This window comes from Passer domesticus, chromosome 3 (assembly GCF_036417665.1).
Source record: "Passer domesticus isolate bPasDom1 chromosome 3, bPasDom1.hap1, whole genome shotgun sequence".
In the NCBI taxonomy this organism is placed as follows: domain Eukaryota; kingdom Metazoa; phylum Chordata; class Aves; order Passeriformes; family Passeridae; genus Passer; species Passer domesticus.
In genome coordinates this window covers 106,906,453-106,925,249 of record NC_087476.1, presented here as the reverse complement: position 1 = coordinate 106,925,249, position 18,797 = coordinate 106,906,453, and the positions used below count along the sequence as shown (strand labels likewise).

Here is an 18,797-nt window from a genome sequence, read left to right as displayed (position 1 = left end):
CTGCATCCTCCAAGACCTCTTTCTTGTGCACAGACCTTCCCTGCTGCACCAGCATAACCTGCATGTGTCACTGATGGGGAGCTACTGGAGAGGTGAGGGTGGATGTGTTCAATGAAAGCTGAGATAACATGCAGATGAACCATGACCTATACTTTATGCAGGTCTAAATTATCTAGAAAACATTTTGGAGAGATGTGTTTGGTCTCTTGATTGCACCTACTCAATATGATCTCTCTAGGCATGATATGTCAAATGCATAAGCTTTCAAGTATTAACATTTATGCAGACCTTCTCACTAATGCATTAATCCTGCTGCAAAGGATTAACAATCATTAAATTTGAAAAATGTACCTTGAGGCAGAACAGGATGGTTCATTTAAGGTGGCCAAACCACAGCATTTAGATTCTAAGGTGACATGTGATATCTGTATTAGCGTTTTTATGCTTGCCCCTCTTTGATTAATTTCTTAACACAGTGCTAAATTTGGAAATGTTGTGGTTTGGGGTTTCTTTCCAAGAAGGGCATGCAAAACCACAATCTCTCATGCTCTAAAAATAGCCATATGTGTGATTCTGTAGGTAGGGAATTGTGCTAAGGCTTGCACCTGCCAGCTCTCAATTTAAAACTTTGATTCTTTTGAGCCCTCTGCCTCTGTGCAGAATGAGAAGTGTTTTTTTACTGAAATATCAGCTGGACAGTCTTTATCTTGTTTGGAAATCACTTCAGTGTATCATCTTTCCCATACAGACAATCATTTTGAACACAAAACATTTGTTATAATTTCCCCTGCAAATGCAGCTTGATTTGCTGTAGTGACATATATTTATGCATAGGTCATGTGTTTTGCAGCAGATTACGTGGTTTGTGGCATTTACAGTGCAGCAAACATGTTAGAACCATCTCTGCAAGGGCTTGTGGAGCAATGGAGTGGGTGTAACTGAGAATTTTGCCTTCCTTGCAGCTGCTGTATGGTTCCAATTTTTGGTATAAACATGTCTTAGTCCCTCTTGCTTAGATTTATTGCTCTTGCTAAGCATTTATTGCTTAGATAAATGTCGTTGATCAATTTTTTTTCCAGTGCTTGCAGGAACTTGTATTCTGAAGTAGCAGAAATAAAGAAGAATTTTCTGAAGAAATGTAGCAGTAAATTCTCCTGTACAAGAAGAGTAAACTGAGCTAACATATTCAGCTCTGCTGCAGATTGTGATATTGTGACAAATTCTGCTCATCTGACATCATGCACCTTTACCTACTTGAGACAGAAATGGAGAGGACATGGTAAGTTATAGCAGATTTCCACACTGCAGGTTATCTTCTCTTTCTGACAAAGATCTTCCTCCCCTTTGTGGAGAGGTAAAAGAAATGCAGCTCTTCCTCTCTCTTGTGCCTGGTGCTGCTCTTTAGGAATGGCTGGACAAAGACCCACATCCACAGTCCACACTCCCTTGCACCTGCCACAGCTACTGTGTGTTTAAGGACCATTTTGCCTCACATGAATGATTCAGCCACATCAGCATGTTCCTGTCTGAGGGGGATGAAGTGCTGGTTTCGCTGCAGTGGTGTGTGGTAAATGAAACCAAACCTCAGCATTAAAGAACAGGATTGTATGAGACTTGTAAAGTGGAACAGCAAAAGGACCAGCTGAGCTTTGAGGATGAAGTAGAAACAATATAGAGAAGTGTTATGAGAGTGGATGCCTTTAGCTAACATTACATGGAAGTTATTTTGTGTTTTGACACTGAGTAGCATAAGAAGTAGTGGTAAATTCTGGAGCCTTTGGCTAGGTGCCACTGTGTTTAGATTTACATTTCATACCTCCAAAGGCTTTTCATGCAGGTAAATGAGAAAAAAGAGCTTTTGTGAAATAGCGGAGTCAGCATCCTGTTTTCATTAAACCATTTGTTAGTATAGGGATATATAGATATTCTATTGAGGAGTACCTGTCCTTGGTCATCTCATATCACCAATTTATTGTGTAGGGCCCTGTCATCCTGACTCAGCACAAACACTGAGTCAGCAGGAGCAGGTGTGCAGGAAAACCTGCACAAAGGATGCCTGCAGGGAGGGAAATCCTGGCAGGTTCTTTTGCCTTTGTTCCCCATAAAGCCTTCCAGCTCGGGATGGTGCTTCCTTTCCTCAGACCCGAGGTGGTGGAAGCAAAGTAGAGACAAAAGGAAGAGATAACTGTGATCCTGTTCTTGATCTTTAATCACAGCTCCAAGCTCTGAAGCATTATGTCCTCAAGGCAGATAATAAAGGGATAATTTGACTTCCAAATTACACTTTAAGAGTTACTGTTGTCTGTGACCAGTATTTTTGGTTTATCTAATTGGAGAAAAGGAAAAAAAGTATCTTTTCATGAAGATAGAACCACAGAAATGAAAGGGAAGGAAACAATTCACCTTCTTAAAGCAAAAACAATTAGTGACCAAAAAAGACATTGTACTGGAGGATTCTACAAGCTACTCAGTCCATCAAACATCCTTTTAAGATTTATGGGGGATGAAGAGAACCTCCAAAGAAATATAACTCAGAAATCCAGTTAGATCATCACTGCTCTGGGAATCCAGAGCATCTTCAGTTCATTCCAAGTCTTGGACCTGGTAGGCAAATTTTCTACTGTAAATGTTAGACAAGGTTTTTGATCACTTTTTAGTGGTAAATTTTTAGTTTTAGTTTCAAGGACCATGAAGTTTTATTAGGTCTGTTTGAGTTTCTGTCTCTAATAATTTCAAAATCTATTTGTTGAATTCAAGTATGCTTCACAGCTAGAGAATACATGGAGTCTTTCATTTGCAAACTGATGGATGATTGGCTTCATCAGCAACTAGTCCCTCTAACAGCAATAAGATCCTTACAACAGTATGACTTATATGAGCAAAGGAACAATGTACTGAGACTGCAGGTTTTAGAAACCCAAAACAACATAGTGATAGATTAAATCATCACAAAAAGGTATGCTTTGGAAAGAATGCACCATGACATAACCAGAATGTTTCAGGTTAAAGTGTTTAACCTGAAACAGGTGGCACAGACAGGTGCTCTGCCTGCAGAGAGACTGGATGTGTCATTTGAGCAGCAACTCATTGAGAAAGACCCGGAAAAGGAAAATCTCCATTCAGACATTGAAGAAAAACACCCAGCAGTTCGGATAGTGAAACATTGATACAGATAACCAAGGAAGGAGTGGAGTCTCATCTGTGAGAATACCACTAAATAGGCATCAGTGAGGAATGTCTAGGAAAGGTCTCTGAGGGCTCTGCTAACCCTCTGGTCCTCTATCACAGACCTGGTCAGACCTCTGAGTAAGACTTCCTTCAGAGTAAAGGCTGAGACAGAGTCATATGGAGAACAGGAATTTCTGTCTGTGAAAAAAGTCCCTGTTTAGGGATCTTTATGCTTGGCAAAGGTGACAGATGGAGTCACCCTGGGCTCAATCAACATTTATCTGAATGAGTTTAGCTGCAATAGTGACCTGGAATCTTGTGCTTGGAAGAACACAAGAGGCTGCTTCAAGGCACCATGAAGCAGCCTCTTATTGCTTCCCATATACCCCCACTTTCTTCTATATGGGGAAGAGGGATTGTGACTCTGGTATTTATAAAAAACTATGGGTTTACCTTGTCTTTTCCCAAATAAAGCCAAACAAGCTTTGCAGCAAGTAAAAGATGATTGTAGAAAGCATTTTGTGGTTGGTGCTTTATGTAATGCACGGGTCTAATCCATTTGTTCCTATTTGACAGCTTTGGGAGGCGTCGGTATCAAATCCAAATCCTGATCACATCTGATACACAAATTTCTTATGTCAGCAGAGGGCGCATCCTCGTCAGCCAAGAGAGAGGATCCTTCACCTTCCTGCCAGACTCCACAGGCTTGCTCTCAGGGAGCCAGGGTTGGCAGACAGGGTGAAGTGAAAGCACTGATGTGTTGCAAATCTGTCTCTGAGATAACTTGGCACAAGCCAGGCAGCAGCAGCACCATGCCCTGTGTGTTTTGGTAGAGCTCGTGTATTTGCAGAGCAGGCCCAGTTTCTTATGACTGAAGTGCTTGTTTAACTTCCCAGGACTCTGTCATCCAGGCTAGCTGTATTTGAGATGATGGATTGTTTTGTCAGGCTGTTGTCTGTGCTGTCAGAGGAGCACTATAAATACACACGTAGTTCTCCATTTCCCTATCTCTCACTCTGTAAGAGGAAATGGGCTTGCGATTAGCATTGAGAGGAACTTGTGAAATGACACAGCTGTACTGTAAAAAACCACCATCCCACAGACTTTACTGCCAGAGGAACTTGACAGCCAGCACTGACAGAGCCCAGAGCAGGATTGCCCAAGCCATGGAGCGAGAGCCGATGCACATAAGGGAGGGCTACTTGGTTAAGAAGGTAAGTGGGGTCGTTTTGGACTGAGAGGAAGAGAAAACTAACTCTGAACAGGTTGGGAAGATGTAGGGAAACATACTGTGGAATCTTGGCAAAGAGGCAACAGGAAAGAGCCACAGCCTACTCAGCTGGGTTAAACATAAAGGAAGACTAGTGAGATTAAAGAGGTCACATCACCTTGACCTCGAGACAGTGTGTGGGGACACAGGCACATTCAGTCTTTGGGAAGGCAGTTGCTGCTCCACAGCAACCTCTGCTTTGGAGTCTTTTGTAGTACAGCCCATAGGATAAAGCCTTTACTTTTATTTAAATACACAGTGGCTTCCACTGGCAGAGCAACTACAAGGGGAAATAAATGGTGGTAAGAAAAATAACAATGATATTTAACTGCATAGTATGATGGGTGAGGTTGTGGCATGTTCCTCTTGAAACACAAACTTCAGTTATTTTAGCACCAGTCAGACATTCCACGGAAGCTCATATCTTCCTTGGGTATCACATGAAGGGCTCTTCATTGAACATAATATGTGATTTATTGATGCAGGGCAGCATGTTTAATACCTGGAAGCCAATGTGGGTTGTGCTCTTAGAAGATGGAATTGAATTCTACAAGCGGAAGGCTGATAACAGTCCCAAAGGGATGATCCCACTAAAAGGAAGCTCTATTCAGAGCCCATGCCAAGATTTTGGCAAAAGAATGGTATGTACTTTTTTATAAAAAGAATTGACAGTATACTTATACTTCTGGAAGCGCTGAAAAGGCAAAAGGGTGGTAGCTGCAAATTCCTGTCACTCATTCTAGTGGCAATTCGCATTTGCCTTAGGAGGTCACAAGCAGGCTTGGAATTGTGCACTATTTGAATTCAGAACACTTCAAGAGGATTAATTTAGAAAGCATTTGGGGGGTTGGTTGGTTGGTTTTTGTTAAACTTCTGAGACTCTCAGAGAGCAGAATTAAATTTTATTGGTGTAAGATATTTTGCAGATGAATAGCAACAACTCGTGTATTAAATATAACTCTAAGTGTCACAGAATAAAGCTGTGGGAAAATATTTTGTGAGCAGGAGAAGCATTTATTTTTTATCAAGGAACAACTGGCTTGCTCAGACAGGAAGGAGATAAATGCTATGTCACACATATTTTGTTACAGGGTTCCAGAAAAATAGTTGGTAAAACAGGATTTCTCATATGAGCAAAGAATCATATCATTAGTCATTTATTATTTTGTCAACTCAGTTTCATCAAATAGGCACGACATCCCCATTAGTTCCTCTGACAAAGGGGTCTCCCAGAATCTGGAACATTATTCCACGACAGTTTAAAGAAATTTACCATAGGGATACCTGACTAAAGACAGAAGTCTCTGTGAGAGTATTAGAAAAATAGAAAGTGTGAGACATGGCTGAGACAGTTTACTTTTTCATATGAGTAAAGTGGGGATACTTAAACCTGTCCTTAGGTTTTGTAGTAAGTGGAATCAGGATCCCTTGTGTCACATTTGGACCTGCTGGCTTTGTTTTTTCCTTCTTTTCTTTCTTCTGCTTTCTTTCTTTCCTTTTCCTTTTTTTTTTTTTTTTTTTTTTTTTGGGTGGGGGGAGTGTGGTGTTGTTTTTGTTGTTGTTGTTATTGTTGTTGAGGAACCCATATTTATATGAAAAAACCCACCCTGATTCTTACTAAGTCTTTTTAGACTTACATCTGTCAAGAGAAAGGGCCTGTTAACTTCCAAGCTGTCTTTGAGACAGTATAGAAAAAGGATGGGGCAGAGAATAAAGATTGCTGTTAATCCTGTGCTCATTATCTTATTTAAGAAGTCTCAGCCCAACACTTCTTACTCTATACATGAAAGAGAAGGGTACTATACATGAGAGAGTGTACTGTGCAAGAGTATCACAGACCTAGATTACATTGGTAGAAATTAAGTTTTTCTCACAAAACATTCTTCTCCAAACAATTTTGTGTTGTGTTTTGGCTTTTTCCTTTAACTCTGAAAGGCACTGCCATCAACATTGTTTCACAATAGTTGCTTGAAAATGTCAGTAACATATTTACAATAAAGGAAAAAGAATTCACCAGCATATGTGCATTCAACAAAGCAGGCAAAGAGGTCTGAAGTATCTGATGTCTGCTGAAGGCAGAGTGAGAGAGATCCTTACCTGCCCAAAGGGCTCCTTTGGGATGCACCAGTCTCCAGGAGGTGCAGTGTATCTTTATGGAAGGGTGACAGCCTCTGAAGATCATTCCTTTGCCTGCACTGGTTTTATGTTATGCTTCATTTTACATTGGGTGTTTACATAATGAGCTTTACATTATGTTTAATTTTAGTTCCTGGGGTCTTTTCTGAGGGATAATAAAGACAAAGAGAGAGCCAGTGGTTGAGGCACGCAAAATAGCTTTTGATAAATGAGATTTACTGCAGGGTTTGCTGAAGTCAGTGGAAATAATCCAAATTACTTCAGCAGGCATTGGAGCAGATCCTTCATATTGAGGTGGTGAGATTGTTCTGCAAGTCCATAAACCAGTAGCCCTGGAGTAGGATTTTCTCTTAAAATTTCATATAGCCAAAAATTGAACATGTTCATTCATATGAGCAAAGCTATCACCAGGGTTGTTCTTACAAGTATTGACCAATATGATTAAACCTAAGTTCCTACATGTATTCCTTGAAAACGTAGTATCTTCATTTTTACATCTTATATTTTACAGCTTTACTGTACTGCTGAATTCAATATTTCTGCATTCTGTTCTGGCTTCTCACTACTTACATGTCAAAGCATACGGTTATGCCTCTTCCGGGAATTACTCTGGTTATTAAGTTTATATGGCTAGAAATGAAAGTATATTTTTAGGACGGGAATTCTGTATGGTGAATAGTGGGAGAATTTTTATTGGGTCAGTTTTAAGGACAGTCTCATCTGTCTGAGCCCAGTTTGGAGCAGGGACTATTGGGCCACAAACAAATTTCTATATTTCTCTGGTTAAATTTTTGAATCAGCTTGTGTATCTGCACCAGGACTTCATTTGAAAGCTCAGAGCACATCACCGACATGCTTTGTTTTCTACATCAATTGCAAAATACAGGTGCTGAGGGGAAAAGAAGCAATTGTGGATTTGTTAAGCACAGATAAAGGCTGTTCAGAAGGGGCTGCAACTGCATATTTTGAGATTATATTTCAAAATACATTAACCACTGGCTGCTGTCCTTGATTTGATGTTTGATCATTGTTTATTGTAACATAAATTCTGATGCTCTTCAGCTTTTTCCATTTCCCCCATGCTTTTCGTGTGGACAGCATTATCCTGTTTGGTTGCTCATAGTAAGATTCATCTCTCCCAATTTAAATATGTAAAATGTTGGTATTTAGTTTAATCTAATGGTCTAATTTTCACAGAAACACAACCAGATATACATCATCAGAGGGAGGCTTGGTCACATCTAGGATTGGAGACTCAACCTCTTTACCAGTTTCAGAGGAAGCCCTGAAGTCTATTTAACTTACTGGCCTAACTTGTAAATGCTAAAAAGAAACGGCTTTGCCAGTCTTTTCCATGTGCTGAAAATGAAAACTCTTAGCATTTCACTCTAGGTTGCTTCTCAACTCTTTGAGAAGGCTATTTTTTTCCTTTGGTAATCTCGTCAATGCTTTGGTATTTCATTCTATTAATCTGGGGTGTTAGCTTGACTGTTGAATATTGGGTGGATCTGTCTGATTGCTTTTGTCATACACTGTACATTGATTTTCAGTGTGTAAGTCTTTCCTGCATAACAGAAAAGGTGAGTATTGCTGGAAATATGAACAGTATCAGATAAGAAAAGGCAACTTTTCTATCTGAGATGGACTTTGAGGACTTGTTGCTTTATAAGTTTGAAATGTATCTTCCATGAAATTCAGTTTGACTTCTGCACAATTTCAGGGTGTCAGATTTTTTCCTTTTGGCCATAGTTTGTAAAATGCTTGTGAGGGATGCTCAGAAATGTATCATTTACAAATGTGGGCAGACTCATTCAGTGTGTTGATTTCACTGATGTAAATTTGCTTCTCTTTGACAGTAGCCTTTGCTTTCTTTGCCTTAATCAAGTTGTGCTGTTGGCTTGTGGCTTAGCTTGGCATTTTTAGACACCTGCTGAGTCAGAATCTGTGATATTTATTATAATACAACTACAGAACAAATTAGTGTCACTCATGGGGAGCTATATTTTAGAGGAAGTGGAAACGTGAATAATTAGATCCAGATTTTCTATCCAGAAGATGACTGGATGGAAATGAGTTCAAACAGTGTGAACTTTGTTGAATGGTTTTGGGGGTTTTTTTTTTTTTTTGTTCTGGTTTGGGGTTTTTTAAGGTCATTGTTATTTCTTCTGTTTACAACTACCTCTAGATGATCTATTCTCATTTTTTGGGAAATACAGCCTTTCCATTGTTGCTAGTGCATTTAGATAGGTGATCCTAAGGTGTAGCCAAGGATTGGGTGTATCATCTCCCTACCAAGGCATTAAAGGTTTATTAGGCTGCAAATATACTCAGGTACTCTCCAGTGTGTGACCTTTTTTCTCCTTGTGAGAAATATGATGTGGGGTATTTTTCGTCTTCAGACTGTTCACATGTCTCTAAACATTAAAACAAATTTATATCCATTGTAAACCTGCAGGCTGGGTGCTTCTAATGCCTTAGGATTTTAATTTTTATATTTTTCAAATCCTGTACTGCTTTAGTGTATAACTCTAAAACTCCATATAGAGTGTTAGCTACTGTCATCACATTTTGGTCAGACAAAATGATTCCTCTAGGCCTGAAGCTCAAGGACACCTCACTGTCCCAGGCCCTGAAAGTATAAACAAAAGTGAGTTGGGGGGGAAGCAAACTGGGGATACATGACTTCATTACCTGAAGCTGTAATTGGAATATTAACCCCTGATATGTAAATGGACCAAACTTATATCTGCCTGAAAAACTCATGACCGTTGTCCATCTTGGGTGTAGCCCCTCGGAAGCTTCTGACTGCCCAAGGTGTACCTATTGAAGGCCTTTAATAAATACCCACTTTTATTCTCTTAATCTTGTCTAGCCTCTGTTCCAGGTAGCCACTCCAAGGAATCACTTCAGCCTTTCAGCTGCGTTGAACTTCCCAGCAAAAGTTAGAATCAGCAGCTGTATTGGTGCCACAGACTATTGCTATTGAGCCAGAAACGACACAGATAAATGAGTGCCACGCCCCATGCATTCACAGAAGACTAAGTCACTTTATTAAGAAACCCCATTCCTTTTGTACCCTAGTGTGCTATAAGTGGACCTGATTGGTCCTTTAATTAAAACACCATCACCATCGGCTAATTAAGAAACCACCCTTTTGGTAAACATAGCTCCATAACACATTCCACATGTTCACAATACCAGGTGCAGCAAGTTAAGACAAGAATTGTTTATAATTCTTCTCTCTGAGCTTCTCACAGCCTTTTCCAGAACAATGCCTGGGAAAGTTGTCTGTTTCTCCCTATGACCAGAGAACTGCCTCCACAGCACGCCTTGGATGTGCTGATGATGCCAGGATCAGTGATGGTGAAGTAACAAAAGGATTCAGTTATGTGCAGTGCTTATTCATATTTTTTTTTTCAGTTTCTGTCATTTTACTGTGTCTCCTAGACACTTTCCATAGTCCTTAGGCATAGGTAGGTTGTATGTTGTGGTAGTACTACCTTAATTGTGCCCAACTGGCTACACCAAAGCAACTTAAAAAAAACCCAAACACCTCCTGTAATTTATTATTCCAGTTTGTCTTCAAGCTCACTGTGGCCAAGCAGCAGGACCACTTTTTTCAAGCTGCCTACCTGGAGGAGAGAGATGCCTGGGTGCGGGATATCAAGAAAGCAATTCACCACTTAGATGGAGGCCAAAGGTTTGCCAGAAAATCCACAAGGAAGTCTATCAGATTGCCTGAAACAATCAATATGAGGTTTGTTCTCATGGCTCTGCTCCCCCATTTACTTCCTTCTGCAGTCAGTGTGTCAGACATGTAACCTTGGTCAGGAAGAACAATGAGCCTGTCTGTCCATGGATTCTCTCACAGCCCTTTCTGCATGACTAAAAATTTCAGTTTGTACAATGTGTCAGAAATGAGCTGGCAATCAGAACTGGGAAGATTTTTTTGAATGTATTATCATTTACCAAAACATGCTTGTTTATCAAAGATTTTTTGCTGATAAAGAGATTTCTGGGCATAATGGAGTGCAAGAGGATGTGCCAGCCAAAGTATGGCTCTTCCAGGATAAGAATTTTATACAATAAATCATTTATTACAAAAAATATTTTAGACCTTTTGTTTACTCTCCAAAGAAATGCTGATGTTAGCCTAGTTTTTGGATGGTGAGGGGACTGTGGTGCCTGCCAAAGAATATGAAATTGGCAAAGGGAGAAGAAGAGATAAAGGGAAGCAATCTGTTAGTACTTTCCAAAATCAAGGATGACTTGTTTTCTGCCTCTGAGCTGTAAATGCCAAGATAAAAATGAACCTGAAGTTCTTATAAGACAGCAAAACTGCACAGTGCCTAGATCATCTGAGAGCATGCAAACTTTGGGACAGGGACAGGTTTTCTGCTCAGCCCAGGACCTTTGGGTGAATGCAGAGCACAGCAGTGAACCCTCCTGCTGGGGCTGTGGGGCCCTGTGAAGGTGCCTCAGCAGTGGGTGTTCCTCTCTTCATGCTATAGTCACCACAAGTAGTTGCATTCTCAAAATAGGGTGATGTGGTGAGCCCTTTGTGCACTCCGCCCTCTGCTCCCACAGCTGTGAGGTAATGTCATGAGATCTCCAGGCTTTGCAACTTGAATTTTTCAGGAGATGCAGGAGATGAAACTAAGCCAAGTTACAGCTCTGCAGAGAGCTGAACAGGAAGCCCCCATAAATGACAATGACATTGTTGTACAAACCGGCAAAACCTTTTTATTTGCTAACAGTTTCTGTGGTTCTTTTTGTGCACAGTGCTTTGTACCTCTCAATGAAAGATCCTGAAAAGGGAATAAAGGAGTTGAAGCTGGAAAAAGATAAAAGAGTGTTTAATCACTGCTTTACAGGTAAGGAGCTCCTGTCCCTCTATTCTATAAAATAAAGGCAGCACAGAGTTGAAAAACTAAAGAGGTGAAACAGCTCTAAGCTCTGTAGAGCACAGAGAAGTTTGCTATTTTCTTGACTAACCCAGGAGATGCTCAAAGGATGTATCTTGGAAAAGTGTTCAGTTATGGCCATGGTAAACAAAGGAGAAGGATGACATTTTAGCAGTGTCAGAAAGATTGTAGTAATCTTTTGAGTAGATTGTAGTGTGAAACACTTAAATACAGAAGAATTATTCAATTCTGGATTTTTCATCACTGAAGGGTGTCCCATTGTAATTACTGTTTCTCTCAAAGTCAAATCTGTGTTTGTGCTCAAAAGCACACAGATGTAGCACTTGAGGACATTGCTTAGGGGTGGACATGGCAGTGTTGGGTTAATGGTTGGACTGATTATCTTGGAGGTATTTTCCAAACTTAGTGATTTCCAACAGCTTGTGTTAGTAGCATAGCAGCCTGGATCCAGGCTTGGCTGTCCTCTGTGCATCCCCAGTCTCTGTCTTTGAGGATTCCCAGCTCAGCCCTGCATCCCCTCCCAGCTCCCTTCTCCATCAGGAATGGTGTTTGAGAGCTATCCTGGCCCCTGCCATCAGCTGGAAAGGCTGTACCTTACTGGATGGCCAGGAACCTCCCTAGATTAGCTCCGCATCTTGTTGCTACGAACATTTTTCAGGAGATTGATGAATACATGGATTAGGCTTGTTTCCTCTGTACTTTTAGGCTTCTTCATGTCTGTCTTGGTTTGTGGCTGATATTTTGTTCCTTTGTAACAGGCACCTGCGTGATTGACTGGCTGGTGTCCAGCAGCTCTGTCCGAAATCGCAAAGAAGGTCTCCTGCTTGCCTCCTCCCTCTTGAGTGAAGGCTACCTACAGCCTGCTGGGGACACGTCCAAGGCAGCTGCTGAGGGACTGTCTGACACCCCCTTCCTGGATCTCAGTGATGCCTACTATTACTTTGTGAGCATTGTATTCTGAGTGTATTGAAATGGAGAATTCTGTCTTAATTGTTTTTTTCCTGTGATGCTCAGAATGAGCCTGCTCACTTTAACAGTTTTGACCAGAACAGATTTTCTTTTTTTTTTCTGGCACTTTCTAGGTGTGAACTGAGTGCTGAGACTAAGTGTGGGAAATGAATTTGTAGAGAATTCTCAAAGCCTGATAGAAGGCCCCCATAGTATGCATCTTTAAGCTGGGTTCTTTTTAACTTAGATTTTGTTCCTGGTAATTGTACTGGTGACCAGAATTTAACCATCTGTTTCCCTGTTGATTCAGTAGAAGAGAGTAAATCATTATCACAGGGCTTCACAGAGTGGCAGAAGCTACAAACCCATTTTTATGCAGAGACATCAAATGTGACTCAGTGTGAATGTGCACACACACAGCTTGCCCGTGAGCAAAGAAGTAAAAGTTTTTAATATCCCCCAGTAACCTGTTCTGGGTGTCATACCCAGCCTTCTCCCTTTATTACTTCATATTCTGTGGCCTGATTTGAAGAACTTGAAATATCACAATCAAATAATGTTTGAAAGATATTTGGCTTATGGACTTATGCTAACAAAAAAGTATGCTTTCTATAAAGTGAAAACAAGTAAATGGGCATTACAATTCTGTTTATATTTACCACATGGAATCACTTGGCTTTAGCAAAATTACTCTCCCACTACTCATTTGTTTTCCTAAATAGTTTGTGCTAGGGAGACTTTACCTGTTCAGCAGAGACACTCCTGGTAAAGGCAGCCTTGTGGCCTCCTGGGATGCTTCTTGTACAGCCCATGTGTACCCTGCTTGTTTTTGGATTATTTTTAGATTAATTCAATACCAGTGTGGTGTGAGGAGGCTGCAGAAAGTCAATGTCTTGACTTGGTATCATAGAAGTGTAGTTCCAACTCACATTAAAATGTGTCCATGGTGAATTGGAGAGCTCCTCAACTTCACTGGGAGGCTCTTCCAATAAAAGGTTAGATAATTTAACAATAACTATAACCACAACAATAATAATATTTTTTGGGGGGGTGGCAAAAAACAGCCAAAAGATGCCAGATTGGTCATTGTACATAAGCATGCAGCAACTGTGTAACTTCTGTACCATTTCTCTTGTGGTCTTGCAGCCAGACAGTGGATTTTTCTGTGAGGGATATTCCAGTGATGATGATGTGGTCCTAAAAGAAGAATTCAGAGGCACAATTGTCAAACAAGGATGTTTGCTGAAACAGGTCAGTGTTGCCCATGTTCCTTCCTGTCACTAGGGTGATGTTACATGGGTGCAAGATTACTCTTTTACACTTAAAAGCTTTAGGTAAGAGAGAAACTACCCTATGATAGTATTTCCACACTTGGCAAATTTCATCTCTGCCTTTCCTGACTTTGCACAAGGAACACTTGCTGCAGCAGGACTCTGGACAAATATTACAAGGTTAATTGCTCTTACCACAAAATAAAGCAGTTGATAGCTTTAATTAGGAAAGAGTCCTGACACAGAAGATGTAACAAGTCATTGGTACAATGCAAAACTGACCTCCAGTAAAAAAACTGCCACTCCTGTGTCTCTCTGGACACACAACTGGATTCAGTTGCCAGTTTTCATGGACTTTTTCAGTGTGCTTGAGCAAAGGAGTTGTTTCAGTCACTAATATTTGATGTGTAAGACAGCAGATAACTGGATACCTTCATTTCCAGCAAAACTTTAAGCAATGCAGTGAATGTCATGTTTCCAAGGCCATTGCAAGCAGACATTAGTGAACCGAAGGCAAAATCAGGATTCTTCAATGAATAAAATGGGTCAGGTGGAAGGGACCTGCAACTATCCTCTGGTTCAACCACCTGACTACTTCAGGGCTGACCAAGGCTTAAAGCACATTGTTAAGGGTTTTGTTGTCCAAAAGCTTCTTACACATTGACAGACATGGTGAATTGATCTAGGTAGCCTGTTGCACTGTTTGACCACCCTCTCTCTAAAGAAATGTTTCCTAATATTGAGTCTGAACCTGCACGGTTAAAATAGTCTTTGAGGGCCTAAGAACTTTTTGGTGGTGCTAAAAAGTATTTCTCTTGTTTAATCAGTTTACTCGGTGGAAGAAATTAGACCCACACCTTGCTGCTCTTTTACTCTGTCACATTCTTACTAAGTTAGTAAGAGCTTCCATGCAAACAGGAGCTAATTGAGAAACTTGTATTTTGAAATGCCAGAGGAAGTGATTCATGACAATCTTCCACCAGTGTTAGTCTGCACTTAGTTAGCCTTCAGTGAGTTGTGGGTCATTGCCTGGTAGAGTCACTGCTTCTGCTGAAAATGCTTCCACACCCATGCTTTTCAGTCATGAAAACGAGATGTGAGGCACCTATATCCATATTTCTGCCTGAGCTTCTCAGTCATGAGCCTTCCAGGGTGTTTAAGCCAGATAAGCATTTTTTTTGTTATCTTTGCAGGCACAGAAAGGCTTTCAGCTTATCCTTGTCAATAATTCAAGCTACCTTCCTGCAAGGCACTTTGCAGCTATGTTTTCTAGCAAGCAGTTAAACCCAGTTCTTACAGACCTCATGTGAATGTCATAATTACCAGACTGTGTGATATGTTTAGGGGAATCTCCAGTGTTGAAGCTCCTCTGTTTTGCACTAAAAAAAAAAAAAAAAGAAAAAAAAGAAAAAAAAAGAGAGAGAGAGAAAGCAGTTTGATAGCCCAGTTCTTGTGCAAAAGATTGGAATGCAGAAAAGACAGATTCAAGTCCTACTCCAGTGAATATTTCCTGTCCAGAATATTCAGGTTTTTTCCCTTTTGCATTTGCCTGTCCTCTCATGTGTGATTAAGATTTGCATGCAGGCAAAGCAGCTGTGTGACATTACTGTTTTGAAATTTCCTAGGGACATCGGAGGAAGAACTGGAAAGTGAGAAAGTTTGTTTTAAGAGATGATCCTGCATATCTTCACTATTATGATCCTGCTGGAGTAAGAGAGATTTGGTTTATTTCCCTGTTTGTTTTGAATCCAGTGCCTTGTAGAAGTATCTGAATGGAGTATTTGCATGAGAATGTGACAGGGAAGATCAGGCAGGGCAGTGGGACTGTTCTTCCATGGCCTAGCCATCCTCTAGAAAAGCAGAGTGAAGGATAGTTTCTGGAGCTGTCAAGTCAGGCTGGCAAGTGCCACCCAGACCTGGGAATAAGTAACACTGCTCTGTATTTTCACATCTCATTTGTGATTAATTAGAATTAATATGTACTCTCACCTGATCAAAACAAATTAGGTCCTAAGTGCAAATGAACACAATGCAGCAATTTTACAGTTTATATTTGAGGTATTTGCCATGCTAGGCTGAGACATAGCATCCTATTTCTTATGTATTTCTAATGGGCCCATTCCCATACTAAATACTCTGCAGATCCTGAATTCTAAATCACAAGAGATTCCCTATTTATTTGTAAGCCTTTTTCTTACCACACGCCCAATCCTCCATGTCAACACAGACTGAAGATCCCCTGTGCTCTCAAGTGAGACACACTAAGTAATCAAATGGTTTTGTCTCCATTCTGGAAATGTAGCCATATCTTAACATGCTAGTGGTTTCAGAAGTGTTGCATTTCATTTTGTTTTCATGTCCTCCCCAGGGAGAAGAACCACTGGGAGCAATTCACTTGAGAGGCTGCGTGGTGACAGCAGTGGAAGATATGCCAGACAGTAAGGAACCATATTGAATGAGTTCTCTAATAAGTTTTTGGTACAAACCCCCCTTTCAATCTTCCTAAAATCACAAGTGTTTTTTATTCCAAAGCAATATATGTACAATGATTCAGTTATTCTAATAACTGATCTCACTTTTTCTGTCTGAACTACGGGGGAAGACACTGTGGTAAAAGTAGCAATAGGGAATCTTGTCTATATCAGTACTTTGGGTAAGGCTGGTCAAAAGGATGACACAAACCCTGTGTTAGGAGAACTGGCCTTTAGGCAAAGTAAGCCGAGTTTGATCTCTTTAGTTAATGAATTTGGGATGGAAGCTTCATGTTAGAAATGGTTATGCTGACAAATTGTTACTGTCCACCTTCTCTTCCTTCCCAAAGCTAGAAGTTGGGGAACTGAAATGGTGTTGCTGCAAGGACAAAGAAACATTAATTTCATGCATTCTCCTCTCCATAGGAAAGGCTGGCTATCATATCCAGCAAGAAAGTTTCTTGGTATCTCAGAAAATAAATGAATATGACATAAACTCAAACATCTTATTTTTGTAGCTGGCAAGGCATGGGATGGTTTGGGGAATATGATCTGTCTGCAGGATTGCAGATCCTTCCATGATTTGGAACCAACAAACCAGTGACTCCTGAGGGTGAAACGTGAAAAATTTGTGAGTGGTTTCACTGAGAGAGAGGCTCATCTCTTGGACCCAATCTTTGTGAAGTCCTGATCAGGCTCAGCTGTAAAAAGAAAGGAGATTCCCTTACAGTGTGTAAAGGAGGAAATACTGAAAGTACAAGACTTTTTTCTCTCATAGCTGACTTTCTTATTTTTTCCTTGTAGCCAAGAAGTATGATGATGACAACATTCTCTTTGAAATCATCACAGCAAATGAAATCCACTATTACTTGCAAGCAGCCTCATCCACAGAACGTACAGAATGGATCAAAGCAATCCAGTCAGTTTCCAGGACTGGTAAATGAAGATGATCTTCCAACAAGACAGACAAAACCGAATTTAGCATTTCACCAAGAGAAAGCAGTATCATCCCAAAGGGCTTGTGTGTTGAGATTGAGGACTGAGTGGAAGTTTCAATTTTATAGTGGGCACTAACAAACTAACATTTTCCACTTGTGTTATGGTAATATTTTACTAAATTATAACATAGAACATGCCATATTAGTGTGTTACTGTTGCCACAGCTGATAGTGGGAATCTCACCATTAACAGGGAACACAGTCATCACTGACAGAGAGTTCCTCAATTAATCACCCTCTTCAGCCTGTGATGTGTTTCAGGATTTTCATGTATTTCAGTCTTGTCCAGACAATTTTTACACTTTCTTCTTTACCAGATCTTGTTGCTGCTTGTTCACTCACACAAATAATGCCATAGATATAAGGAAAAGAAGTGAACTCATTTGGAAACCTGATCCACTCCTTTCCAATCTGGCAGCATTAAGAGAGAGAAGAATGCAGACAACTATGGAAACACCATGTGGAACCAAGTATAACTTCATGACAGCAGTATGAGGAAAAGTCTCTCTTCTCACAGTATTTCAAACACAAAGCAATCTCACTCCAAACTCCATATCACACAATTTTAAACCTTGCCAAATTTCTCCACATGGATCCGTGCCAGAACCATTGTTTCCCTTTATTTAGGTCTACAAAGCAGATGCTGGGCTGTTAGATACTGCACTCTATTTGGATTAAGAATCTTGCAGGAGAAGGGAAAGGATGCCTGGGTTGTTTACTTGAACTATGGATTGAAGGGGTTTTGATTAGGTTTTCATTTTTTAACCTCCAGCAACATAAACATACTCAGTCCTTGATTCTGTGCCTTAGCAATATAAGAGAAACCTTGTGCTTTTAACTGAAAGAAATATTTTTATTTGATAGGGTCAGTTCACCTGATCAATCCTTGCCTTTTTGTATGACCGTATATCAAACAAACTTCTAAGTCTTAAACTCTAAGGAGGAGTTGAAAATCAAGTTAATGTTAGACTGTGCATGTAGGCTGTTCCTGGTACAGACTGATGTTTGAGTGAAGGAGACTTCAAAATCTTTAAAACTTTGTTGATAAATCTTATAAGGTACCTTATACTTAAGAATTCTTATTGGGATCTCTTCCAACTAAAAATAAATGCAGAGCTAAAGCTTCTCTCCAGTTGTGCTTAATTATACCTGTAGCTGAGCTAATGAGCCTGAAGCCCTGTTGCCTTGCATTACTTATCCCAAAGTATATACAGCCTTGCAGAAGCAGCAGGCTGAGACACTGCATCATCATGTCCAGTTCAGCTGACCAGCAGAAATCAGCTTCTGGCAGGCATTTCCTGTCTCTCATGCAAGCTATCAGGATCGTTGAAGTCTGATGTGTCATTCTGAGGAAGGAAGACTCATGGTAAAAAGACCCACTTTTTGCTCAGCCTGCTTTCTTGATAATTGCTGCTTATTTTTGCTTTCAGAGCTCACTAACCCAAAAATACCCAAGGGCACAGGAAAAGAGAAAAAGAACCACCCCACACAACCAAATAACAGAAACTTGTCCAGCTTACTAAAGGAGGGATGTGACTGCCAAAATTAAACAAAAATTAAAATGTTTTACCAGTCCATGACTTTATAATTTTAAACTTGCCCAGTCCAAG

General features: G+C 40.3%; 1 protein-coding gene across 1 annotated transcript; it reads left to right on the top strand.

The window, feature by feature from the left end:
• Positions 1-3,890: 3,890 nt before the first annotated feature.
• Positions 3,891-18,753, top strand: PLEK (pleckstrin). The gene is made up of 9 exons (XM_064414902.1): positions 3,891-4,382; positions 4,924-5,079; positions 10,150-10,331; positions 11,357-11,448; positions 12,258-12,442; positions 13,594-13,698; positions 15,344-15,427; positions 16,087-16,156; positions 16,994-18,753. Exons 1-9 carry the CDS (start codon positions 4,197-4,199, stop codon positions 17,131-17,133), a joined length of 1,200 nt encoding a protein of 399 aa, XP_064270972.1. The 5' UTR covers positions 3,891-4,196; the 3' UTR covers positions 17,134-18,753.
• The last annotated feature ends 44 nt before the right edge of the window (positions 18,754-18,797 follow it).

Bases quoted from the DNA above. Each gene is read 5' to 3' on its own strand.
- PLEK (XM_064414902.1), top strand. From the start codon at position 4,197: ATGGGCTTGCGATTAGCATTGAGAGGAACTTGTGAAATGACACAGCTG. The intron at 11,449-12,257 runs GTAAGGAGCTCC...CCTTTGTAACAG, and splicing joins GTTTAATCACTGCTTTACAG to GCACCTGCGTGATTGACTGG. The intron at 12,443-13,593 runs GTGAGCATTGTA...GTGGTCTTGCAG, and splicing joins GTGATGCCTACTATTACTTT to CCAGACAGTGGATTTTTCTG.